Below are 27,066 nucleotides of genomic sequence, written 5' to 3'. Positions count from 1 at the left end.
TAGCATTTTTAAAAAAAAATGAGTTTTAAAATTGAATTTCATTTTTCCGTTTTTGGCTAAACATAGTATTCATTGGAATTTTCAATACTAATTAATATTGTTGTGACTATTTGGTTTATACCGGAACACTTAATAAATTATTCATAAATATGTTAAAATCGTATGTTAAATGAATTGTTACATAAATTTGTAATAAATATATCATATGAAATGATATTGTATTTGTATAAGTTCTTTTGAAAACTAAAAACAAACTTATGATGTTCTACTCATTGTAGTTAGTTCATAAAAAATGGATTAGGGAAATAATTATAGATTCAAAGTATCACAGATTAAACATTTAAATCTAAAAATCACTCAATGTTTCAAACTATTTTACTTTAATTCAAAATTAATTCAATAAATTAGATTTTTTAGTATATTAAATTATAAAAAAATAAAATTGAATTATAATCCGGTTCCCGGTTAGGAACCGATCGGTTCCGGTTCCGAACCGGAACCGGTGTTATTTAAAAAGTTGGAACCGGTACCGGAACCGGAACCGGGTTTTCCGGTTCCGGTTCTTCAATTAACCGGTCGGTTCCGATTCCGATTCTGGTTAACCGAGAACCGGAGAACCGTTTAAGCACCCCTACTTATAATCTTGAATTAATAAAAAATTCCAAAAAATCAATTTAGAGCCGGTAATGAACAAGTCATTCGTTAAAACTATGTTAACATTTCAAGCATTGGATGATTTATTTTTTCTGTTGTTTAACTTCCCCACAACACTCATGCATTTGGTTGATATAAATAGTAGCCATTTTTCACTTGAGCACACCAATAATTCCAAAATCAAAAGGAAAAGTTTTGCAGAACTTTGTAGAGAACAGCACTAATTATTTTAATTAGTCTAGGCCCAAGCACCAGTTATTTTAAAAAATGGCCCAAGCTTTACATAAAAGTCAGGCCCAACATAATTATCGATTAATAGAATAGTGAGCCGCAAGTTTTGTAACTGAAAACTCTACTTTGAGTTATATGTTGCCTTCTCTTTCATTTTGATCAAATTGGATATGGATTACATTTTATTATTGTAGGATATCATCACATGTACCTTCTTCTAAAATATTCCCATAAATTATCGACTATTAAAGATATTTTTTAATAAGGACACTAATTTGGATTTCTAAATATACCACCAGCGTTTCAAAAAGCGTCCTAAATTATTATTTAATTATATCTCAATTTTTGTGTCAACAAAATAAGTTTTTTGTAGTAAATCAAAAACTATAATATGAAATTAAATATGATTAATAAAATGTACAATATTGCGTTGCTTATTTTAGTTATACTACTGATTTAATATATCAATTTATCTTTCAACTGATAAGTTTTTTATAGAAAATCCAGAACAAGCTATACTATATACCAGAATCAAATCGCATTGTTGCGAATACTTATAGGAAAAGCATATCGAGGACGACGCATTTCAGTAGCTGCTACAAATGTGGCATGGATCTTGTGCAAAGCAGCAACTACTTCAATCATGTTGATTCTTTCATCTGCTGCAACGGCTAAACATTTCATTGCCAATTCAAATGTCGATAAGATGCATTTCTCCTTGGCAGAGTAATGTTGATCTTCCCTTGCTAACAACGCATGCGCCACCACTTCAACAACTGCATTTTGCTCTAGTGCTTCACTCACCCACTGTTTTATGTTCTTTTCTTCATTGAACATATCATCCGTTGGCTTCTTTCCCGTGAACATCTCCAGCAGCAATATCCCAAAGCTGTACACGTCACCACTAATTGACACTATGCCTTCCATTCCAAATTCTAATTGTATCACACACATTCAAACATTTTTGTTAGGATCAGGTAAAAACATTTATATACAATGAAATTTAAATCAGAGCATCGTGCATCACCTGGTGCTGCATAGCCAAACGTCGCCACTGTTTGTGTTTGGATGAAAGTTTCCCCTCCATCGAAAAGCTTGGAAATACCAAAATCAGCAAGATGAGCAATCATGTCTTGATCAATCAACACATTGCTTGGCTTTAAATCACAATGTACGACTGGAAATGTATGGCCATGGTGAAGATATTCCAAGGCTGCTGCAACATCTATTGCTATTTTCAGCCGTTGAATAAGTTCCAAACCATACATGCCAGAATGCAACCATTTCTCTAAGCTCCCGTTTGGCATATATGTGAGAATCAATGCTTTAAACTCCATATTACAACAACATCCAATAACTCGAACTAAATTTCTGTGTCAAATGGTGCTCAATATAGTAGTTTCAACATCAAAGCTCCTTGGTGCTCCTTGTAGTTCCAAGTTGAACACTTTTACTGCAACTTTCAGCCCATCAGAAAGTGTTCCTTCGAATACAGAACCGAAACTACCTCTTCCAAGTAGGTTTGTTTCACGAAATGAACTTGTTCCTTGTTCAAGTTCTATGTAAGAAATTCTTCTGCATTCGGTAATTTGTGGTGAAATATCAACTGAAAGGGCTACTTTTTTCCGTTTACACATCTTTACAAGAGCAAGCATTGCAATCACCACAATGACAACTAAAATCACTGATGGCACAATGAGTTTCTTTAACCATGATCTATAATGATTTTCTGGGCAGGCTGGAACTTGAAATGTTATTGGACCACACAAAGCTAAGTTGTCAGAAAAAGACGGTGCACTAAAGTTACGAAAACGACCACCATCTGGAATTCTTCCTTCCAATATGTTGTTGGAAACATTAAAATTTTCAAGGCAACATAGATCTTCCAAGGACTTAGGTATTGATCCATAAAGATTGTTGTAAGATAAATCCAATGTTTTCAAACCTTTAACCTTTACCAAGGATTGAGGAATAGATCCATTGAGAAAATTATTTGATAAGTTAAGAAACTCTAGTGTTTGGCAACCATCAATTGAGGTGGGAATATCACCTGAAAATTGATTAGAAGACAAATCCAAAGAGCTAAGTAACTTGAAATTTCCAAGCTCTGATAATAATTGACCACTCAAATGATTGGTGGATAAGTTCAAAGTAACAAGATCTGTGAGAAAATATAAGTTAAGGGGGATGGTTGAATTCAATTGGTTGAAGCCTAAGTTAATCACTCTCAAGGATTTAACATCACCCAAGCTTTCTGGTATGGAACCCACAAGCATGTTCATGCTTAGGTCCAACTCCCCCAAATGATTCATTAGGAAAAGTTGGTTAGGGATAGACCCTACCAATTGATTGCCACCAAGATATAGTCTTTGGAGTTGCTTCATTTTCCCAATTGTTGGTGGAATGAGTCCACTCAACTGATTTCTAGCCAAACTTAGATATAGCAAACTGCTTAAGTTTCCTAATTCAGAAGGAATGACACCTATGATGCTGCAGTTTGTTACATCAAAAAACTCAAGAGATGAGGAAAAATTTCCTAGTGAAGTGGGTAGGATGCTATTTAGTGGATTGTTATTTAGTTGCAGGTACTTCAAATGTCGACAATTACTTAATGAAGAGAGAAATGTTAATTCCTGAGATGGGAATTCTGCTCCACTCAAATTGTTTTCAGCAAGAATTAGTGACCGTAGGAGCTTCAAATTACCGAAGTAGGGTATAGAGCCACTAAATGAGTTGCTATACATCTCCAAGATTGTAAGTTTAGAAGCATTGGTGATAGTGCTTGGAATTGAGCCACTGAGTCTGTTAGAACCTAAATAAAGTCGTTCAAGAGTGACAAGTGAATTCCCCAAATCTGATGGAAGAGTACCTAGAACCTAAATAAAGTCGTTCAAGAGTGACAATTGAATTCCCCAAATCTGATCGAAGAGTACCTGAAAACTCATTATATGTAACTTGTAAATTCTTCAAAGTTGATATGTTGAATATGGAAGATGGGATCAATCCATTTAAGTTATTGTTATAGGCGGTGAAAGTTTCAAGCATTGGCAGAGTGCCAATCTCTTGTTGTAATTCACCTGCGGTATTATAGTAACATTTAATATATATAAATATTATTAATATAAAGGGATGTTCGCCTCTAATATAATGAAGCTTTTAAAAAACTTATATAACGAACTTTATCCATGATTGTTATTTCCCACCGATGACGGATTTCGGCAACATTAAAATGGCATGGATGCTGAGTTTGTATACATCTACAATAACGAAATCGATTCTAATATGAATCGCGACCCTAAATCGTGAGCCCAACTCAGCATCCATGTCATTTTAATGTAGCTGGAATCCGTCGCTGTGGGAAATAACAACCACGGATAAAGTTCGTGATATTATTTGCCAAGTTGAAAATTCATGAGAAATAAACAAATTTTGTAGAAGTTCAATGATATTAGGGCCAGTATCCCTAATATAAATAGTACATTATTATACGTACTCTAAGTGATATAGTTCCCTTTATCCTGAAAATTTGTCACCTATTTCCTTTTTGGTCCGTCCCTAAAAATTTGTCACCTATCAATTTTACTATTTTTGATAGTGGGTCCTACATTCCACTATCTCTTTTACGCTCACATTTTAATATAAAACTAATACATAAAAGTAGGACCCACTGCCACCAACTTTTTCAATTCACCTTCTATTACATTTCTTAAAACCCGTGTCGGGTCAAATGGTGACGAATTATTAGGGACGGAGGGAGTAATAATTTGAACAGAAATTGCATATTGATGATATTTTGTCAAATTAAACAAAAGTCCTACTTGTTTTCTTTAATTTTCTTAAATGGGGTAGTATTTGATTAAGAATTTTCGTTATCATAATATGTTGAAAGTATCATATATGGAAATACCTGTGAAATGGTTGTTACCCAAGTACAACCCTTTAAACATGCTCATATTACCAATTGTATTAGGGAGGTTTCCACTGAGATTGTTGTTGTTTATGTTCAACGTCTCAAGATTTTTGTTCTTCCAGATATTCGGAGGAATAAATCCTTCAAGAGCAGATGTTATTCTTGATATACACAAAGCTATATAAATAATCATTTTCTAAGCAAAATAATAATCGTATTCGTAGCCGGAAAGAAAAATTCATCTTATAAAGTGTCATGTATAACTAATACCTGTGAAATGGTTGTTACTCAAGTACAACTCTCGAAGCATGCTCATGTTTCCAATTGTACGAGGGATGTTGCCACTGAGATTGTTGTAGTTCAAGTTCAATATCTCAAGATTTTTGCACTTCCAAATATTCGAAGGAATAAGTCCTTCATGAGCAGATGTTATTCTTAATACAAAGCTCTACTATCATTTTCAAAGAAAAATACTAATTGTAGCTGTAAAGTGATCAAAATAAAAATCCATCTTGCCAATCTTATATTTAATAATTAATTAAAAACACAGGAGATCATTATTAATTAGTTTTAGGTCATTTTATAATTTAGGTTTAAAGTTACTTCCATATGCTTTGGTTCTGCATTTTTATTAAGTTCTGCGTATATCACAACCCTCAGCCACTATAAATAAATATCTATTAATGGTAATAACTTTTTTATGTAAATAGACTATTTTGCCTTTAATAGAATTGCAAAAATAGATAAGTTAAAAATCTAAAACAGGAAAATATGAAAATTAATTAAATAAAAGTTTGTAGCTTTTAGGTAATGTTTTATCTGGTCTTATTCATTTATATATATATATCATAATTGTACATAAAATTTTATTTTTTGTTTAGTTATCATAAAAAATAATACAAAAATTAAATTTTTTTAATGGTGAATATTTTTTTAAAAAATATAAGAACTAACCCAACCAGATTAAAGTGTTCAATTTTCGATATAATTTTCCCATTGCTTGAGATTCATAAATGTATATCATAAATTGATTTGATGAAGCAAGTACCTGTGAACTTCTTGTTATCGAGATACAATTCTTGAAGATTTTGGAATATTGGGATACTTCCTGTCAAACTATTGCCAGATAAACCCAAGATTGTCAAGGAGACATGTAGGAGATTGAAAATGGGATATCTCTTGTTAGAGAAGCACTGTCAATAATTAATATCTCTAGCCTTGAAAGATTTCCTATTTCCGATGGAACTCCTCCTGTGGTTGTTATATATTAGCACAATCTATTTGATATAAATGCATCATTTATACTTTAGGAATAAGAACAAATGACACGCAAACATAAATATATTGAATCACATAATGATTGGTCTCTATAATTTCATATATTGAAGAAAGAAGAAATATTTGTACCTTGAAAACCTCTTTTGTACCCCAAGTACAACTTGGTAAGCATGCTCAATCTTCCAACTGCACTTGGGATGTTGCCACTAAAATTGTTGAAGGATAATGACAACATCTCAAGATGTGTGCATTTCCATATATTTCGGGGAATCTGCCCTTTTAGTTGGTTTGAAAATAGTGAAAGCTCTTTTATTTTGCTCATGTTATTGCACATGTCATTCGGGAGCGAACCTTATAATGAAAAAGTCATTATTATGTATGTAGATAAGAAATACATTGAAACAATATAATAGGGCGAAATACCGGTCAACTTGTTATTATTAAGATATAACTTCTCAAGCTCTGGAAGATTGTGGAAAGTTGGGATATATCCGGACAAACTATTGTAAGAGAAGCTCAAGATTGTCAGGGAAGGCATGTTGAAGACCGAGGATGGAATAATTCCAGTTAGAGAAGCATTTTCAATGATTAATATCTCTAGTCTTGAAAGATTCCCCATTTCCGGTGGAACTCCTCCTTCAATCAATATATATCAACATAATCAATTTGATATAAATGTATCATTATACTTGATGAATTTAGAAAAAATGACAAATAAGGATTCGACTCTATAATTTCACACATTGAAGAAGAAGAAGAAGAAGAACTATTTGTACCTTGAAAACCACTATTGTAATCCAAGTACAACTCTGTAAGCATGCTCAATCTTCCAATTTCACTTGGGATGTTGCCACTAAAATTGTTGTAGGATAACGACAAGATCTCAAGATGTGTGCATTTTCATATATTTGACGGAATCTGCCCTTCAAGTTGGTTTTGAGAGAGTGACAAGATTTGGATGTTGGGCATATTGTTGCACATATCAATTGGGAGCCTACCTGATAGGCTATTATTTCTAATTCTAATATCACTAAGTGAAGACACATTGAAAATACCATGTGGTATGGACCCACTCAGTTTATTACTGTCCAAGTGTAATATTTGTAACATCTGGAGCTTGGAATTGTTAAACAAAGACGAAGGTATTTTACCTAAGAAAGAGTTATTGTATAGATAGAGTTCCTCCAATTGAGGTAAACTGCCCAACCATGTTGGTATTTCTCCGGTGAATGAATTCGCTCCCAAATTCATCACCTTCAAACGACGCGATTTAGAGAGCTCAAAGGTTAACATCCCCGCAAAACTGTTGGAACTGATGTCCAAATATCTTAGAAACGTAAGGTTTCCGAGATGTGGAGCAACAGTTCCAGCAAGGTCGTATCGAGAGAGATTGAGAGCAGTGACACGGCCATGTTTGAGGCCGCACGATACACCAATCCAACTACAGACTGATATGTTTTGCGACCAATTGGTGCTCAAGATAGCATAAGGGTCGGAAGTGATGGAGTTTTTGAAGAAAATAAGTGATTGTTTATCTATGATGGAATTAAAGGAGAGGGCAAAGCTATTGAATAACAAGATTGAAAGAAAAAAGGAAAAGGTAGAAATCCCCATTATTATTTTGCTACTTATTTCATTTGGGGCGATGGATTGCACTCTTTATGTAGACACTAAAGTGCTCCATTGTAACAATGGTCGTCGTCGTCAACTCAACTTGTCACCCTCCTATTTTGATTAAAATTTATCTACCACTAAGTATTGTGGTCTTTTATTTCCACAATGGGATGTTGGTGTCGTTCTCAACTGTACTTGTTGCACTTCTATCATGGGCAAACTTTATTTACCACTAAGTATTGTGGTCTTTAGTTTCCACAATAGAATGTTGGTGTTGGTGTGATAATTATGAGACTTATGTTTCATTCTCTATCCCTACAAAATGACTTTGGAGTGTAGAAAGTTTAATACTCATTTCCTCCCATAAAAAGTGATACATTTTCTTTTTTGGATTATTCCAATAAAATGACACATTTTTTAAACACAAATAACATCAACTTGACCTTTTTTTCTCTATATTGAACTCACAAAACAAAACTACATAAAATCTTAATATTCGGGTGAAAGAAGAGCAGAGAAGGCACAGCACTGGGAGGAGGTTGATGATTACATTAATAATTCCATAGACACAGATGGTTTTTTTGGGGATTAAATAAATTGATGTATTCTCTATCTTTATATGAACTGAATGTGTTGTTAAGTGTGTCGAATGAATGAATTGTCGAAATTAATCGATTAGTAATTCCATATAACTTGAACAACTCCACATCATTTTTCACACCAATGTTTATTAAATCCTCATTTTTAAAACACTGCTAAATCTCCTAGTCTGCCAATTCTTGGGGACTTTATTTAATTTTTTTGGACTGAAATGATAGTCCTTTATTTTCGACCGATTTTATTCATTTAATTGGGCTCCCTTCTTAGTTTTTTCTGTGTGGAATAGGCAATTGGGTATATATTAAGTGTATATCGGCTGATGACAAGTAAAGTATGGGCTTGATTTAATTTAATTTAATTTATATGCTTATTTCTGTTTATGTGTTCAAAACGTATTTCTATCGTGATGTTACCGCAATTTTTAAAAGAATATGGTATTTAACCTCATAAGTTTATGGGCCTTTACTTATTTGTTAAGCTTCCCTATCAAAATATGAGAATTGTATTGGAATAACGTATTAGAGAGAAAAACGTAAGAGAAGATAAAGTAAAAGTTATTAAGAGTATTGTATTTAAAAAAAAGGAAATTATCCAACTGTAATGTGAATGCTCAAATATTCCCATGTGAATGCTCAAAAAATGGAATATGTACGAACACTAATAGCAAGTCAAGTCTAATGGAACAGAAGGATTAATACATTTTTCTTATTAATGATTGTTACTTGTTACTCTGAATAAAAGTACTATTTCAAATAAATAGTAAAAGTTACTGTATTATTATTGTGAGTAAAAGTTATTGCAAAAATTAATTATAATTAATTCTTGTAAATAAAAGCTAGTATTATTTTTTTAGATTAAAAGTTATTTTTCCACTTAACACACTATATATTTATTTTTTAATCTTCATGTTCAAAAGATATGCTTTTAACACTGATAAAATGGAGAGAGTGACTATAATCCACATAAACAATAATTTTTAATATGGAGAACGATAATTTTTATTCATTACAACAACAACTTTAACTCGCAATAATAATAACTTTTATTTATTAAAACTATAACTTTTATCCAACACAAATATATTACTGTAACTTTGATAGTTCGACAGACGAAGCTGCAAATAAAAAATGTGAGAAAAGAACAATATCATTATTATAACTCAACCTGCATGGCCATTCCAATCTTCTTCTTCTTTGTGGTGCCACATTTCCTCTACTGCTTCTCACCTTTATCCTATAAAATCTGTAGATCCATTCCACCAACCATTTTGGACTTCCGTACCCAAAAATCAGACAACCCAAAATACCTCCAATTACAAATCCACCTCCATAACCAGAAACAACCGCCTGCCAACAGAATCCATCTAGAATACCATAATCATCATCACCGCCTTCTTCCATCATCACCGATGTCGAAGACTCTTCACATTGTCTTGTTAATGGAAATCCACATAGTCCAGAATTCCCAACATATGATTTATTTTCAAATGTGGAAAACTGGCCATTAGATTGAGGTATCTTCCCTGAAAGATTATTCATGGAAAAGTTTATCATGGAAAGAAATGTGAGCTTTGTTAGCTCTGTTGGAATTTCCCCATCCAATTGGTTTGAAGAAAGGTCCAATGACTCGAGTTCTGTCACGTTTCCAAGAGATGTAGGTATATTTCCTGTGAGGCAATTGTGAGACAGATTAAGATATATCAAGGACTTCAATTTTCCTATGGAGCTTGGGATACTGCCTGAGAATCTGTTGGATGACATGTCGATGGTTGTGAAGGTCGTCAAAATTCTCTTATATTCTCGATCAATACCTTTCAGTGTTAATGTCACAGTTATTATCAATGAATCTGAATAAAATGGAGACAGATCTTGTTTTCCTCGGTGATTCTCCCGTGCATCCATCATTGCTTTAAAATTCCTCAAATATTCATGGGGCAGATTGCCAATGAATACATTATGGGAAATATCAAAAACATGCAACTTGGGGAATGGAAGACTAGTCTTGGAAGTGTGAGAAGAAATGGTACCACTAAAGTTGTTGGATCTCAATATTAGGACGCGAAGATCAGAGAGATTTGCGGTCCAAACTGGAAAGGTGTCTTGTATTCTGTTGTTTCCAATATTAAGAACCTGCAGACTTTGACAATTGGAAAGGGATTGGGGTAAAAATCCTTCCAACTTATTACTATTCAAGTCAAGTGTCTGAAGACTACAACCCAATGGATTCGGCGATTCTACTCCAGTCAGATTATATTCGCTTTGCTTCTGTCTTAGACTACCAAAGTCGGGGATGGGACCAGTGAATGAGTTATTGCTCATGCCTATATAAAATAGCTGAGAAGCATTGGTGATGGAGGTTGGAATTTCGCCTGTCAACGTGACTCTGTTAGACACATACACATAGTACTTAAGAGAGGTCAAAATTACTTGCAAAATTTTATAAAAATGCTGAAATTGTGTGAGAGAAGTAAACTTTTAGATTCTAATGAACTAAGAAAATATTGAAGAGATATAGAGTCATACAAATTTATGTTTGATATTGATTTAAAATTTGTACTCTCCCTCTGTCCTTCAATTTGGATGGTAGAAAATGATTAGTTCAACGTGTTTGTTCTGAAATCAAAGTAAGTGATCAAATCATATATATGTATCAAGCAGTTATTATAAGTCAAGAATGTAAGATTTCCAATCTCCTTCGGTTATGCAAATAGAGTGTTTCTAAATTTGTAATATCTCATGATCCGCTCTCACAGGGTAGCAGAGCTCGATATACTCACAAGTGATCGGATTGCATATGTAAAAAGGATTCCTTAATCTGGAGTAAATAAGAAGCAATCCATTTGCAGTTAGTGGCCTGCTAATAGTCCTCCAATCTCGAAATCTGTGGGCGGATGGCTGTGAAGATCATGGCTCTCCAAATTGACTCTTTCAATTTCATAAATTGTAACACCCCAAACTTTCGTACCTTATTATTATTATTACTATTATTATTATTAGCGGAAAGATAAATAAAAAGTGGTTATAGTAGAATGCGAAACCTGCCCTTTACGTTTAGAATAATCGATCAATCTTAGAATTATAAATAATAGTTCCTTCGTTCTCAAACAAACATTTCAAGTACATCTAAAAGAGTAACACCAAATAAAAGTTTATAATGTCCGACACATCTCCGAAGTATGCTAGAGCACTATTATACAAATTTATCAAATTCCCAGTCTATTACAATTAGAGTAAGACGTGCACATCTCGGGCAGCCCGTTCAACGTCCGTGCTCACACTCCAAGGAAGTACAATACATCATGGGAATCGCCGATGCTCTCCTAATAGGTCCCATGTTCTTCAAATGAGTTCTCCTACATAAAAAGATAATTAGAGGAAGTAAGATACAATTAGCTATTAATTAAAACATTAAGTCACTAATAAAGATATAGTAAGATGCATTTGCAGTAAAGAAGAAGATTCATATCTTTCTATACAAGTGGGCATTCAATACTAATGTAGAGAAATCAACGGCTCATAAGCCCCCTCCATTCTTAAAATACATTTTGGCCATAGGATCCAAAATATCTTGACATACTTCCCCTCCAAGTTACACCTCCCCAGATGGATAGCAACATACAAATATAATAATGAAGATAAACTTTACCCAAGTTAAACCTCCCCAAGTTCAACTTTCCCCCACTTGCTTAGATGGGCAAGTATATAAACCCCAACTCTTTGCTTTTTCAAGCAGCCATCACTGTCAAACATTCTCTTCACACCCATATAGAATAAAGGAGTTAGAGGAGGGAGACATGCAGATAATTGTAGGATCAAGTCCCCAATCCAACAACACTTTGTCCCACATCAAAGAGGTAAACTCCATTGTCTTCTTTCAAACTTTAATACACAACAATCATGCATACATCTTTAATATAGAATCTGCCTAAGTGACACCAATAATACTAAGTAAAGAAGTAGAAATGATCAATAACAGAAACTTCATCATAACAAGACAATACCCAAGTTCACCAAATTTAAATATATAAACGAAAGCTAGGATCCTACCACCAAAATAACCAGAGTAATGGGAATACTTAGCTTAGGATGTGAATCTGCCCGGGACATCCGGTAGCCGAAATTCGGCACCCCGTCGCCGACAACGACAGCCCCACGCCCCAATCCGCCACTGCTACATAGCAATTAGTAATCTACAAGTTTAATACAGCAAAAACTTTTAAATCAAAGCTTTAAAATTTTTAGAAAATAAAAACAAAGCAGGGAAGAATTATAAATAAATCCTTACCTTTTGGGAGTTGGGAGTTCGGCGAGGAGGCGGTAACTGTGGTGGCTTCGGGGAGCTGCTCCGGCAGCGCGAGGTACGGAGGAGGCCGAAGCTTGTGCATGCACAGTGGCGGCGGCGGTAGATCGGAGAGAGAAGAGAGGGAGACAGAGAAGAGAGAGAGAGAGAGACCGCCGGAGGCGGCGGCGGTACGGCGGCACTGGAGGGTGCGGCGGCGGCAGCAAGTGGAGTGGGAAAGGAGTCTCTCTCTCATCGTAGTTTGGGTTAGGGATTGAATGGTGAGGGAGATGAAGGGGGAGTATATGGGTTATTTTAATTAATTGTTGTTGGACTGCATTTTATTATTTGGGCTAAGCATTGGAGTAAATAAATTGAACCCAACTCTTTCATAATTGGGGCTGCAGTAAATAAATGAATGGATGCCCGATTCCGAAATTTACTTATCTTTGGACTGGAAATATTAGGGTGTCTTGGTCCAGTTTCGGAATTTGAATTTATTTGGAAGAAATTGAATATTAAACTTCGGTAATCTAACATGAGCAAGTTAATTAGGGCTGGCAAATCGTGCGGATTGGGTCGTTATCGGGTCAACCCGATAACGACCCAACCCAATAAGGCCAAACCCGAACCCAACCTGTTAAGGAAATCCCAAACCCGAACACGAACCCAACCCGCCACCTTCAAACCCGGACACGACCTGGACACGACCCGAACACGATAACGACACGAACCACTTTGGGTTGACCCGACACGATAAGAACACGATATCGACCTGGACACGATAAGAACACGATATCGACCTGAACACGATACCAACACGAACCACTTTGGGTTGACCCGACACGATAACAACACGACAACAACCTAAGCACGATAACAACACGATTACATATTGCTTCAAAAAATGATCAAGACTTTAAAAAGCCATATAGCATGAAGATGTTCCATTTTAAACAACAAAACTCCAACAAAATCCAAAACAACCCAATAAAATACATAACTTTTGTTCCAAAACCCAACAAAAAAATTTGAAACAAGATAAAAGAACTAAAGAAGTAAAAAGAACAAAACAAAAAAGAGTGAAAATACTAAAAATTAAATTAAATTTATTGAATCAAAATAAAAAGAATATAATAGTAAAATAAATTATATTATAAAATTATTTGTTGATTAGTTTTGCTAGTACATAATATCTGAATTAACGTTTTGTATCTATAAGTATAAACTTATTTTTCATAAATTTATTCAAATTATCCTTTTATTCTAAACACTAATTGATTTAGTTTTATTTTTCACTTGGATCTCTCACGTACATTGTATTATTTCATTTCTTTCGACTACTTTAATTTTTGTAATTTGAAATATAATTTGAAGCCTGTAATTTCAAATATTTTCTATATATTATAACACATGAAGAAATATGCAAAGTAGGGTCATTACATGGTCATTTAATATTATTATCCAAAACTACATGAATGAAGACATAATTATATATTTTGAATATATTAACTATTATACTTGAAGTGTCACACGCCTAGACGTTGATAGCAACAACCTTCTATCGTCGAACTAGCTCTTATGTATCATTTGATGCACTATAATATATAACAGATTATTAATCATAAATTAATTTTATAATATGAGTCTAAAATTTATTGTGGTTTATCATAATATTTAAATATATCAATTTATATAGCAGTCATATAATTAAAGGATATGTTACAACTTACATGTTGGGTTCCACATGTTATCATCATACCATCTCTATTATGATATTATTACGCACTATGAAAATAATTATAAAAATAATATTAAAATAATACAGTAAATGAAATATTGAAAATATTGTGATTTATCATATAGTAATACTAATAATTTTTCATGATCTTATCAATTTTTGGAGCAAGTGCTATACATTTGAATGTTGTATTACTATTATATGTGTTGAGTCCAACAATGTCTCATCATTGAATGACCCATATTATAATGTTAATAATTTTAGATAGAATAATCAACCAATATGTATAATATGTATAATATGTCTCATCATTGAATGACTCATATTATAATGTTAATAATTTTAGATAGAATAATCAACCAATATGTATAATATGTATAATATGTATAATATTATCAATGGTTTCAAAAATAATATGAGAGAATTTCCCAACAAAAGAGTGTTTTTCTAATTTATACTTTGTAAAAAAAAAAGCAATTTATTTATCTTTATATCGTTGTGATCGTTTAAATAAAATGAATAAAAAATTATTCCATTATTATTCCATTAAAATACTATGGATGGTTATTCTCTCTAAAATTTTATCTTTTAATAAGGGTCTTGGTACATATTGTACAACAATACAAATGAAAAATGAAAAATTATAAATAAGGTCAAATTAGTCACAAAAATATGTAATTAATGATGCTATCTAATCAAAATAAATTAATATTATCCTTTTTAAAATTTGAAGGGCATTTTGTGTATACAATTTTTGCAAATTTATCTTTACTCAAAATAAAAATAATAATAATAATTTTTAACGGGTTACCCGACCCGACCCGCATCCAACCCGCATCCGACCCGATTTTTTCGTGTTCTTAGTGGGTCGACCCAATAATGACCCGCATCCAATAAGACTTGATCCAAACCCAATAATTTCGTGCGAATTCGTGTCGGATTATCGTGTCGTGTCAAAAGTTGCCAGCCCTAAAGTTAATCATGGGATTCGAGACTAATAGAAGAAGAAGGATCAAATATCATATGAGTTTTAGAAGTTTTAAAAAGATAAAAGCGAAGAATGAAATGGATTAATTAGGAGGCATGCATTTCTATTAAAGTTTAAGAATTTCTTGAAAGTTTGATTAGTATTTATATTGTAATATTTCCAAAAAGGTTATCTCCGCAAGTTAAGGTCGGAGCGAGAAATTCAAGTTAAGGAAATTAAACGAACGAGGTGAACTTTTCTATCCTACATACTAATGTGGATGAAAATATAAACTTATGTTTGTTATTTGTGCAAATGATGTTGTCTTGCCATAAATGATTTGTTTTATGCCTATCTGTTTGGTTGGAATGTAAGAATCGAATTCGGGTCCGAGTGAGGGTGGTGTCCCTACTCGGATTAGTGTACACAGGTGACCATGGAAGGTGGCCACCTTCCACGGCACAAAGATGATATAGTGGAGGCTGTTGGGAGGTGGCCACCTCCCCGGCTGGAGAAAGATGTAGGTGACCGTGGGAGAGCACCATCTCCACGGCACTTGGTGTTCAGATATGGCAAAGTATGAAAGAACTTAGACTGCGCAGTCGAACAAAGATTTTAGTAAGCTCGGACCTTTTAAGAGAAAACTCTCGAGTGTTACTGTGATGGCATGATAACATTTTCATTTTATGTATGTATATTTCGGCAATGTGTTCACTGAGTATTTTTATACTCAGCCCTGCATATATTTCTAAATGTGCAGGTTGAGCAGTGACGGTGGGGAATGCTTAGCAGAGTTTATGATTTTCTTTATATTTTAAGTAGGGGCTCTCAGAGGTGCATGTCTCCATACATGTGACCGTGTTCATTCCGCTGCGTATTGTTCTTCTATACTCTGATAAATATTTATTGAAGAGTAAGATCTCCATTCGAGTTCTTCTGATTAAAAGATAATTTGAAGTTGTTTCCCTTTATTTCCAAGTGGATATTCAGATATTGTTTACCCCCTTTCTGTTCCCCTCTTCTTATCTCCCACCCCTAGTCACGGGTTCCCGGCTTTGCCATCCCTAGCGAAGTGCGGTCGTGACATAAATCGTGCACCGAGTTGACCTCCACCAGATCCTCGACGTCAGTCGAACGAGGACGCAGTGGCAGAACCAAAAATTTATACAAGCCGGGGCTGAAATTAAAAAAATATATAATACAAAATACTTCCTCCGTTCCGTCGTAGTTGACTCATTTTCTATTTTGAAATTTTTCTCATAGTTGAGTAATTTGCATATATAGAAATAATAAACACTTTTTCTCACTCTTATCTCACTCTCTCTTATTTTTTTATATATTTACTTAACAGTTAACACACTAAATATCCATTTTTTAAACACTATGCCGAAAAGTTTCGCCTCAACTATGAGGGAATGGATGTAGTATTAAATTTTACATGTAATATACGCACAATTTTTACGGACACTTGATGATAATAGTTTTGGACGAGTCGACATGTGCCACTGAAGAGGTCACATTTTCATTTTTTGTTTGAAATTTATCTTTCAATGTATACAATTAAGATATCATTCGTCCGTTTGTCCCTCATTCTATTTTGCAAATCTATAGTATTAATAAGTTTAGTTGAGAAAAATACTTTTTATGACAAAAGTTGTTACAATTGAGAAAATCAAAGTGTCAATTCACTTGAATTCGGAATTGAAATGTACTACTACTATTTAAATTAGTTGTAGTTGAAATTGAATTATTCCTTAATTTTTTGAGAATATCCCTTAATTTTTAAGAAAATATTGATACATAAAAGTTAGCAATAACAATAATTTGTTATTAGGAATGTAAGAAAATAATTTTACAAATTAATTTCATTAGTATATTTTTTAACTAGCTTTTTTACAACATTAATTTGTCATACTATCAAATCGGTCAAAATACCAATTAATTTCATTATTTTATTTTGTTTATAATAACAAAAGGCCCAGTAACAAAGTAAAAGCCCAAATAGTCGTCTTCTCCATTTTCTCAATTTCCAGTTACAGAGAACGGCGTCGGTCTGGATTGCAGGCTGCCATGCTCCTCAAGCAATCTGGGGCGGAGACCTGGCGGAGGACGACCGTAGCAGGGGGATTCTGGGTCCGGGTGCGAGGACGGGTGGGGTTTTGATTTTGGATTTGTCAAAATCGATCAGATCACGCCATGATTTGCATACGGATTTGCTGATTAAGGCTTCGGATAGAGAGGCGTGACAGTATTTCGGTGGAGATTTCTGATGGCAGATTTGTGAAGTAATCAACCTCCATGAACAACAGAAATTAAGAAAATTAAGAATCAGGGTTCTTCTCTTCCAAAAATGTGCAAAAACTCAGACAAAATATTAGGCATGAATATTTGTTTCTTAAATCATAATCGAATCTTAAATAAATGATTTAGAAGATTTGGATATAGAGACTTTGGATTTTTAATTGGAATATGAATATCAGTTTGTAGAATAGATTTAATAGTTATATAAAAATTATTTAAGAGATTTAACAAAATTGTAGGAAATATTTAATAAAACAAAATAATGGAGTATATGGAAAAGACGTAGGAGATTTTCTATAAAACTATAATACCGTGATTTGATTAAGATTGTAGGTTGAATTTGAGATATTATATGAAAACTAAATTGAGTCAAAATTTTTGAGCAAGAAAGTAAAGATAGAAAAATAAAGAAGAAAATGTAAAAAGAGAGTAAAGTAGATGATGAAATAAATTAAAAGTGATTGAATGTTTTATTCTTTTGTCAACAAAATAAAATCACTCGACTTAGTTGGGACACCTCAAAAATGAATATGACTCACATTAGTTGGGACGGAGGTAGTACATTATTTTATTTAAGATTAGATTAAGATTAAGAAAACAAATATTACTCCTAAATCAAGTCTATTATATGGAAAAGATGTAGGAGATTTTAATTAAGATTTAGGAAATAAATATCATAAAATCATGCCTAATATTACCAAATCACGCCTAAATATTTATTATTTTGTACTCTCCTGGTTTTTAAAAAATAAGAACTTACGGGGGTGTTCGGTTTGCAAGACTGTATCCGAGATTAAATTTACAAATTTTAAAATAAAGATTAATTAACAAACATTGTATATATAAAATGCTCTTGGCATTTTAAACCGGTTTTCTTATCAAACTATTATTTCTTTACTAGATTATCCTTTTTTCATATTGTAAAGTTAAATCATTCTCAAATTACATATATATTATGGCTAATAAATGCAAATACAAATGATATCATAAACAATCCAAAACCGTTCCATTATTTTGGCAAGTACCATAAGATTAAAAAATACAAGATTACTTAGAACTTTTAAATTTTTTTTATTATTATTATTAGAGTTAAAGGCCAAAATTGGTCCTAAACATATGGTCATTTTACCTTTTTGGTCATAAACTTTAACTTTTGGATTTTTTGGTCCTGCACATATGGAAATTTGATCATTTTGGTCCTCCGTCAATAGTTCTGTTAATTTTTTAACGGTCAACATGTTTTGCCCAATTTTGACCAGATTAGAATCTTAATTATGATTTTGAAGTCACTAATTATTCCCTAATTATTTTAACAAATACTATATCCATTAAAAATCAGAAATAAATAAATAAATAATAAAATGAAATACGTCTCTCTCTCTCAACATTTCACTCAATTTGACGGATCTTCCTCTGATCGGCGACCGACGGCGAAACCTAGTCCTAGAGCTGACCTTCGACCGGGATCCTGTTCCTCCACCTGGTGGAGCGCCTCAATTGGGTGGATTCCGTTTACCTGTCGGTGACGTCGGTGACGACGGTGTACGACGACAAGGCGTTCAAGACGATAACGGGGAGGCTGTTTGCGTCGGTGTGACTGCTACTGTCGACACTGGTGGTGACGCGTGCGTTTCTGTACCTGGCGGAGGCTAGGGTTGACAAGAGGCACCGGGAAATTGCGACTGAGGTGGAGCTGGAGCTCTGCAGAGCCAATTCGCCCAGCTTTCAGCCCCGAGGTCACCGAATCCGACTCATCCGGATCCGGACCCTCCCTCAGCAGCGACAGAGCTTCCGCGCCAGGCCTCACACTGCTCGATCGCGAAACGCACATTTCCGGCCACGCCACGCCGCTTCCCCTCCTCCGCGACGGTGACTGGCTCCGCCCCTCCTCAACCGCGACTTCGACAGCCCCCACACCATTTCCTCCTTCAGAAAAAACCCTTGCTTCTGCTCCATCACCGCGGAGGCGGAGAGCTAACTTGAAATTGATTCGAATTAGGTCGAATTGGTGAGAATGTCGGGGAACTGAAGTGGAAATCGGAGAGGCGAAGTGTTAACTCAAAATTGATCGAAATTAGGGACAAATTAATGATAATTACGATTAATTGAACTAGAAATCGGAGAGGCGGAGAGAATGTGGGCGGGGAAATGGTGATGGAAACCGGAGCAGCGGCAAGCAGAAGCGCTGCAGCAGCTGTTGGCGGAGGAGAGAAGTGAGCATTGTATTTCATTTTATTTTTTATTTATTTATTTATTTATTTCTGATTTTTAATGGATATAGTATTTGTTAAAATAATTAGGGAATAATTAGTGACTTCAAAATCATAATTAAGATTCTAATCTGGTCAAAATTGGGCAAAACGTGTTGACCGTTAAAAAATTAACGGAACTATTGACGGAGGACCAAAATGATCAAATTTCCATATGTACAGCACCAAAAAATCCAAAAGATAAAGTTTAGGACTAAAAATGTAAATTGACCATATGTTTAGGACCAATTTCCAAAAAAAATTACATATGTAGGTAGTGATTTTAATAACTTAGAACTTTAACAATGACTTAGTAATAAAACAAAATTGGATGTAAATGACTATTATTATTCCATTGAATAATAATGTTTAGAAATTAAGTATATACACATACAATTATTTTTAAAACTTAGAATAATTGTAAAAATTATTTAGTAATAAAATATAATGGATGTGAATGACTACTAAATTACTAATATATAATATTCCGTTGGATGATAACATTTAGAAAAAGTATATGCTCATGCAGTCGTTTTTATAATTTAGAATTTTAAAGATGAATTATAGTAATAAAATACTTAGATACAAATGTATATTATTATTTCCAATTTCGCTGGATGATAACACTATGAAATCAATTATATATGCATGTAACATTTTTGTAACTTGGAATTACGATAATTATTTGGAACTAAAATATTAATTGGATGTGGATGACTATTATTATTTCACTGTATAATAACATTAAAAAATTAAGTATATACACATGTAGTCATCTCTATAATTTAGAATTTGAAAGATGAATTAATATATAATTGGATGTGAATGCATATGATTATTTCATATTTTATTGGATGATAACACCAAAAAATAAATTATATAAGCATGTAGTTATTTTTGTAACTTGGAATTATAATAATATTTAGTAATAACAAATTAATTAGATGTGAATGACTATTATTTTTTTTTTACCATTGGATGATAACATTAAGAAATTAAGTATACACACATGTGATGCGAAGCATATTTTCTATATTATTCCACTTAGTGCTTTACATTTTTATGTAATTATGACTCATCAAATTATTGTTTTCATCGATTTTTAGGTTGTAAAAAGCTTATTAGAGCTCACTCAAACATTCCATCGAACATTTGGTGTGCTGTGCAAAAGACAAGTGAAGAATTTTCGTTGAGGCATTTCATCGAACAATTGGTGTGCACTGTGTTTTAACACAACAAACAGCAGCTGCTGAGTCACCTCTCCAGAAATGAACCTCACGACTCAACCACAAACTGAGCCGGCTCTCCGCCGATTGGGTGCCCCTACGAACCCGGCGACCCGCGGAAGTGCTTCGCGCAACAAAGCTCCACCCGCCCGGGTGAGTTTCATACCAACAAATACACCCGCCCGGGCAGCTTCTTCAAGGCGTGAAGAGTCCAGAGAGGGCTGATTTTATGTCACCCGCCCGGGTGAATTTTCAGCTTTGAAATATACCCGGCCGGGTAAGATTCGAAAGGCGTGAAGAGTCCAGAGAGGGGTGATTTTATGTCACCCGGCCGGGTGAATTTGTAGTTTCGAAATATACCCGACCGGGTAGAGCAATTCTAACTGCATCTCTGCAGTTTCTTGGGCGGTTGGCTGGGAATAAAAAAAGTAGACGAAGAGAGAGAAAGGAGGAAGACGAATCGGAGTGAGAAAACGGGAATTGGGAGAATTTGGAGTGGGAATTGATACGTGTTTGGTTGGTGAAGTTGCAAAAGGAAGAATTCTCCAAAGTCAAGTTCATCATCTTCAAGCTCCATGGTTTCAAGGATTTTCATCTCCATTATCTTTGTTCTTAGTTTGATCATGTTAGGCTAAGAATATTGTGTTGCTCCAAACATGTGTTAGACAATGTAATTTTGTGATTTATCCTATGTTCGTTTCTATTTCATACTCGCTTTTACTACTTGTTCTTTGAATTAATCTATCTCTTTAGGTGCATCTTTAGTGATAGTTTTGCAATCTTATTTTAATGCCTCTTTAGCTTGAAATAAGATGGATCAAAGTAGTTTTGGATTATCAATTGGATTCGTTTAGATGACAAATTGATATTGGACGTTGAGCATTTTTTTAAATCGTTCTTTGAATCTCGCGCTTTCGTAAGATTTCTAGAATTGTGGAACTTGGTTTTAAGAATAAGTGTTTAGCTATTCTTTTGATCATTCGTGTTTAGCATGTTTAGTGCCTACACTTTAGTTTGCTCTTAATTGCCCCGAATGTTATGATATAGAATCGAATATATAAGATAAATCCTCTTGTTGTCTACGATTGTTTGGAGTAACTTTCGTCTCTCTTGTGTAATTTGAAATTTAAACTTTGTCTCTTTTGTTTAAAAATCTTTCTCCAATCAAGAACCTACATTTAAAATGTTTTGTATTTTTAGTGAAGTTAGACAAACTTACCTTCCCTGCGGATCGACACCTTAAATTTCTACACACGAAGCTGTAATCTTGCAGTAAAGTGGTAATATTTGGGTTAATTAATTGAACTTGAGTGCAAAATTATTTTGTTTTGATAGACCTAAAATTACACATCAAGTTTTGGCGCCGTTGCCGGGGAAGGCAATAGGTTGTTTAACTTCTAGTTTGTTAATTTGTGTTTTATTTTATTTGATCTTTCTTTTTATTTTGTAGGTACTTACTTCGTGTTCTTGGGAGTGATAGCCATCTACCACGTCTGGACTTGAAGACGAATGAGTGTTTATATTAAGTGATATCTTTCTAATTTTTAGTTTAGTGTATACAAAGCACACACATTTTATAAGACTAACCCCGAAGTTGTCGAGATGTCTCGCTTTCGGTAGGAGTAGTATATTTGTGTTGTGTTTGGTTTATTTTCTGTTGTGTAGGTATTCTATAAAATCAAAAACAGAAAAACGAAAATCAGTGGATGCAAACCAGATCTAAGGGTACACCGCAATTTGGGTTATTGATATATCATAGAAGAGGACAGAATTCCACTGTGATTGGTACACATCAAGACGTTGAGGGTAGTAGTGATTCAGAAGTTGAGTCTATGGCTGAAGACGACAATAATGTTCCACCACCCATGGGAAGGTTTGGCGACATCCTCAGATCGGGAATTAATCACCCGGGAGAGTTTGCCTATGCACATGATAATGTTAACATCCCACCTCACTACATTAGTTTGGTGAACGGTGGAAATCTTTTCCATGGACGAGATGAAGAAGATCCGATGAGTCATTTGAATGCCTTTTATGAATTGACGAACTCTCATAGACCTCCAAATGTAGAGCATCATCGGATTAAGAGAGCATTATTTCCTTTCTCATTGAGAGAGAAAGCAAGAGAATGGTACGACTCATTACCGGGCTACAACATAGCGACATTTGAGGAGTTGAAATCGAAATTCCTTTTGGAATATAACTCTCCAATGAAGATCGAGAAGTTGAGAGAGGAGATCGCTTCATTCCGGCAAAAGTATGATGAGTCATTTGCCGAAGCTTGGAAGAGGTTTACAGATTTGCTAAGGAAATGCCCAAGCCATGGTCTAGCTCCGGGGCATGATCTTTTGAAGTTCTACAAAGGACTCAATAATGAAGGCACGGGATTAGTTACCGCAGGTTCAAGTGGAAACTTAGATGATTTGACACATGATGAAGTGAGAGCCTTATTTCAGAGATTAGCAAACAATCAGAGGAATTGGCATAATCCAAGAAGAGCGGCTGATAAGGCAGGAGATACATTTGGTGCTACCAAGGATGCAGAGAGAGTGACAGCAATAGAGGCCCAATTGGCGGATATAAGCACTCAAATGTCTTCAATGACAAATGCTGTCAAATCTTTTCAATTGACTCCTCAACCTCAAGCAGTGGCTGTGTTGAAGTGTGGTTTGTGCCAAGGTGGACATCATACTGATCAATGTCCAAGTCTTCAAGGACCATCGGTGGAGGACGTGAATTACATTGGTAACAACCGTCAAGGTTTCAACCAAGGTAATCAATATAGCAATCAACAGATTTGGAGATCTCAACAAGGAAACTGGAATCAAGTTGGTTCTAGCAACACTGCAGGAAATCAATGGAGAAGTAATACCCAACCTCCGGGTTTTGAGAAGAAGTCATCACAAGAAGATCAATTGGGACAGATTTTCTCTTTTATGACTAAAAGTCAAAAGGAGAATGAGAATTTCAGAGATAAAACTGTGGAGAAGTTTGGACAACTCGAGGCTACTATGAGGACTCTTGAGACTCAAATTGGGCAGCTTGCTACATCATCTCATACAAGAATTCCTGCAACTATTCCGAGTGATACTGTGCCCAATCCCAAAGGCAATGAACATTGCAAGGTAGTTACATTGAGAAGTGGTCGTGAGTTGGGTTCGACACCATTAATGGACGGCCAAGGTACTTCCGGCATCTCACACGCAGGGGCGGATGAGATGTTAGGCTTGCATTCCTCGCACGCAGGGGCGGACGAGGCATGTAAGGGAAGTCCCGAGTTGGTGCATGGGGCCCAACATGGTCAAGAACAGGCTGCATCCGGCAGCAAGGAACATGGTGTAGAATCTGATTCTAGTGGAAAGTTTTCAGCAGAAGAGAAAGAAAAGAAGATAGTAGAGATGGAATCAAAGAGAAAGATGATGACAAGTCCGGCACAAGATCCTAAGAGCAAGTTTAACTTTCCAGATCATATTCCTCCTCCACCATATCCACCCAAGAGGAAGAAAAGAGTCCCAAAAGAGAAAAGTTTTGAGTGGATGATGAATGTAATCCGAAAAGTGAATGTGGATGTGTCATTAGTGGACCTCTTCACTAATTTTCCCAAGTTCTCTAAGTTTTTCAAGGATATGATGGCAAACAAGGAGAAACTACAAGATGAGGGGATAGTGGCTTTGAGCATGAATTGCTCACAATTGATTTCAGGAATGATGCCAATGAAGAAGAGGGACCCCGGAAGTTGTGTGATTCCTTGTGAGATTGGCAATACAATCTTCACAAAATGCTTATTGGATCAAGGATCGGGGATCTCACTTATGGCATTGAAAACTGCACGTGCCATTGGACTAGAGGATAGGATGGAGCCTATAGACATTGCTCTACAATTGGCTGATCACTCGATAGTAAAGCCTAGTGGAATAGTAGAGGATGTCTTGGTCAAAGTTGACAAATTCATCATCCCTGTTGACTTTATAGTCTTGGATATGCCCGAGGACAAAGAGGTACCAATTCTATTTGGTAGACCATTTCTTGCCACGGGAGATGTGTTGTTTGGAGCTAAAGACAACTCTGTCACATTCAGAATTAATGGTGAGCAAGTGACCATTAATGTGGAGAAGACAATGAAGCACCCTAGTGATGCCAATGCGTGTTTTAGAGTTGATGTCCTCGATAAATGCATATTTGACAAGATGTGTTGCTCATCAAGAATTGAAGGAAGTGTATATGAGAAAGGGAGTTTGGAGAGAGATTTTGGTTCGACAATCAAAGTAAATTTTGATGAAACAGAAGATTATCAAGTTGATCAACCAAATCTGGAAAATGAATGCGTGGTGGATACTTTTGTGGCAGATGTGAGACCTTCAGTTGAAGTACCACCAAAGTTAGAATTGAAGCCCCTCCCAAAAAATTTGAAATATGCCTTCCTTGGTGATGATGAAACTTTACCGGTTGTGGTATCGGCTGAGTTGAATAATGAAGAAGAATCCAAGTTAATAGAGCTACTTAAGTTGCACAAGCAAGCTCTAGGATGGTCTATAGCCGATATCAAAGGAATTAGCCCGGCAATATGTATGCATAAAATCTTGATGGAAGATGGAGCTAAGCCGGTAAGAGAGAGACAAAGAAGGTTGAACCCACTTATGCAAGAAGTGGTGGAAAAAGAAGTGAAGAAATTGTTGAAATTTGGGATGATCTATACTATATCCGATAGCGAGTGGGTTAGCCCGGTGCAATGTGTACCCAAGAAAGGAGGAATAACCGTGACAGTCAATGAAAAGAATGAAGTCTTAGCAACTCGATTGGTGAACTCATGGAGAGTTTGTATGGACTACAGAAGATTGAATAAGGCGACAAGAAAAGATCATTTTCCGTTGCCATTTTTGGATCAGTTGCTTGATAGGATTGCGGGTTATTCTCATTACTGTTTCTTGGATGGATATTCGGGGTATAATCAGATTGCAATTGCCCCGGAAGATCAAGAAAAGACGACATTCACTTGCCTTATTGGAACTTATGCCTTCCGCCGGATGCCGTTTGGTTTGTGCAATGCTCCGGCTACATTTCAACGTTGTATGATGGCAATATTCTCCGACATGAATGAGGATATTATGGAGATCTTCATGGATGATTTCTCCGTGTTTGGTTGGTGAAGTTGCAAAAGGAAGAATTCTCCAAAGTCAAGTTCATCATCTTCAAGCTCCATGGTTTCAAGGATTTTCATCTCCATTATCTTTGTTCTTAGTTTGATCATGTTAGGCTAAGAATATTGTGTTGCTCCAAACATGTGTTAGACAATGTAATTTTGTGATTTATCCTATGTTCGTTTCTATTTCATACTCGCTTTTACTACTTGTTCTTTGAATTAATCTATCTCTTTAGGTGCATCTTTAGTGATAGTTTTGCAATCTTATTTTAATGCCTCTTTAGCTTGAAATAAGATGGATCAAAGTAGTTTTGGATTATCAATTGGATTCGTTTAGATGACAAATTGATATTGGATGTTGAGCATTTTTTTAAATCGTTCTTTGAATCTCGCGCTTTCGTAAGATTTCTAGAATTGTGGAACTTGGTTTTAAGAATAAGTGTTTAGCTATTCTTTTGATCATTTGTGTTTAGCATGTTTAGTGCCTACACTTTAGTTTGCTCTTAATTGCCCCGAATGTTATGATATAGAATCGAATATATAAGATAAATCCTCTTGTTGTCTACGATTGTTTGGAGTAACTTTCGTCTCTCTTGTGTAATTTGAAATTTAAACTTTGTCTCTTTTGTTTAAAAATCTTTCTCCAATCAAGAACCTACATTTAAAATGTTTTGTATTTTTAGTGAAGTTAGACAAACTTACCTTCCCTGCGGATCGACACCTTAAATTTCTACACACGAAGCTGTAATCTTGCAGTAAAGTGGTAATATTTGGGTTAATTAATTGAACTTGAGTGCAAAATTATTTTGTTTTGATAGACCTAAAATTACACATCAACATGCAATCGTTATAACTTAAAATTTTAATGATGAATTGA

General features: G+C 34.8%; 3 protein-coding genes, 2 long non-coding RNA genes, 1 other non-coding gene and 1 pseudogene across 7 annotated transcripts; 2 read left to right on the top strand and 5 right to left on the bottom strand.

Annotated features, from left to right (window-relative positions):
* Positions 1-1,413: 1,413 nt before the first annotated feature.
* LOC148923695 (putative LRR receptor-like serine/threonine-protein kinase At3g47570) lies at positions 1,414-3,636 on the bottom strand. Its single transcript, XM_089060532.1, has 2 exons — positions 1,913-3,636; positions 1,414-1,820 (listed from the first exon to the last, which is right to left on the bottom strand). Exons 1-2 carry the CDS (start codon positions 2,220-2,222, stop codon positions 1,417-1,419), a joined length of 714 nt encoding a protein of 237 aa, XP_088916658.1. The 5' UTR covers positions 2,223-3,636; the 3' UTR covers positions 1,414-1,416.
* On the bottom strand, positions 2,262-3,629 carry LOC148923696 (uncharacterized). The gene has a single exon (XM_089060531.1). It carries the CDS (start codon positions 3,627-3,629, stop codon positions 2,262-2,264), a length of 1,368 nt encoding a protein of 455 aa, XP_088916657.1.
* Positions 3,637-6,406: 2,770 nt separating the features above from the next.
* Positions 6,407-10,605, bottom strand: LOC148923694 (uncharacterized; annotated as a pseudogene).
* A 778-nt stretch (positions 10,606-11,383) lies between these two features.
* Positions 11,384-12,894, bottom strand: LOC148923693 (uncharacterized). The gene is made up of 3 exons (XR_016132803.1): positions 12,572-12,894; positions 12,363-12,476; positions 11,384-11,639 (listed from the first exon to the last, which is right to left on the bottom strand). It is a non-coding gene; the product is annotated as an uncharacterized LOC148923693 (long non-coding RNA).
* On the top strand, positions 11,942-16,198 carry LOC148923692 (uncharacterized). Of its 2 annotated transcripts, none has more exons than XR_016132804.1 (3): positions 11,942-12,140; positions 15,462-15,522; positions 16,034-16,198. It is a non-coding gene; the product is annotated as an uncharacterized LOC148923692 (long non-coding RNA). The 2 variants fall into 2 exon arrangements; XR_016132805.1 differs by lacking the exons at positions 11,942-12,140; positions 15,462-15,522 and adding exons at positions 15,559-15,703; positions 15,766-15,891.
* Positions 16,199-22,755: 6,557 nt separating this feature from the next.
* On the top strand, positions 22,756-26,196 carry LOC148923690 (uncharacterized). The gene has a single exon (XM_089061586.1). It carries the CDS (start codon positions 22,756-22,758, stop codon positions 26,194-26,196), a length of 3,441 nt encoding a protein of 1,146 aa, XP_088917712.1.
* Positions 23,272-23,378, bottom strand: LOC148923691 (small nucleolar RNA R71). The gene has a single exon (XR_016133089.1). It is a non-coding gene; the product is annotated as a small nucleolar RNA R71 (small nucleolar RNA).
* Positions 26,197-27,066: the final 870 nt, after the last annotated feature.

Source organism: Salvia hispanica, chromosome 6 (assembly GCF_029641045.1).
Source record: "Salvia hispanica isolate PSC_SH4W2 chromosome 6, Shi_PSC_v1, whole genome shotgun sequence".
In the NCBI taxonomy this organism is placed as follows: Eukaryota; Viridiplantae; Streptophyta; class Magnoliopsida; order Lamiales; family Lamiaceae; genus Salvia; species Salvia hispanica.
The sequence above is the reverse complement of the archived record's forward strand: the minus strand, read 5'-3'. Positions and strand labels throughout refer to the sequence as shown.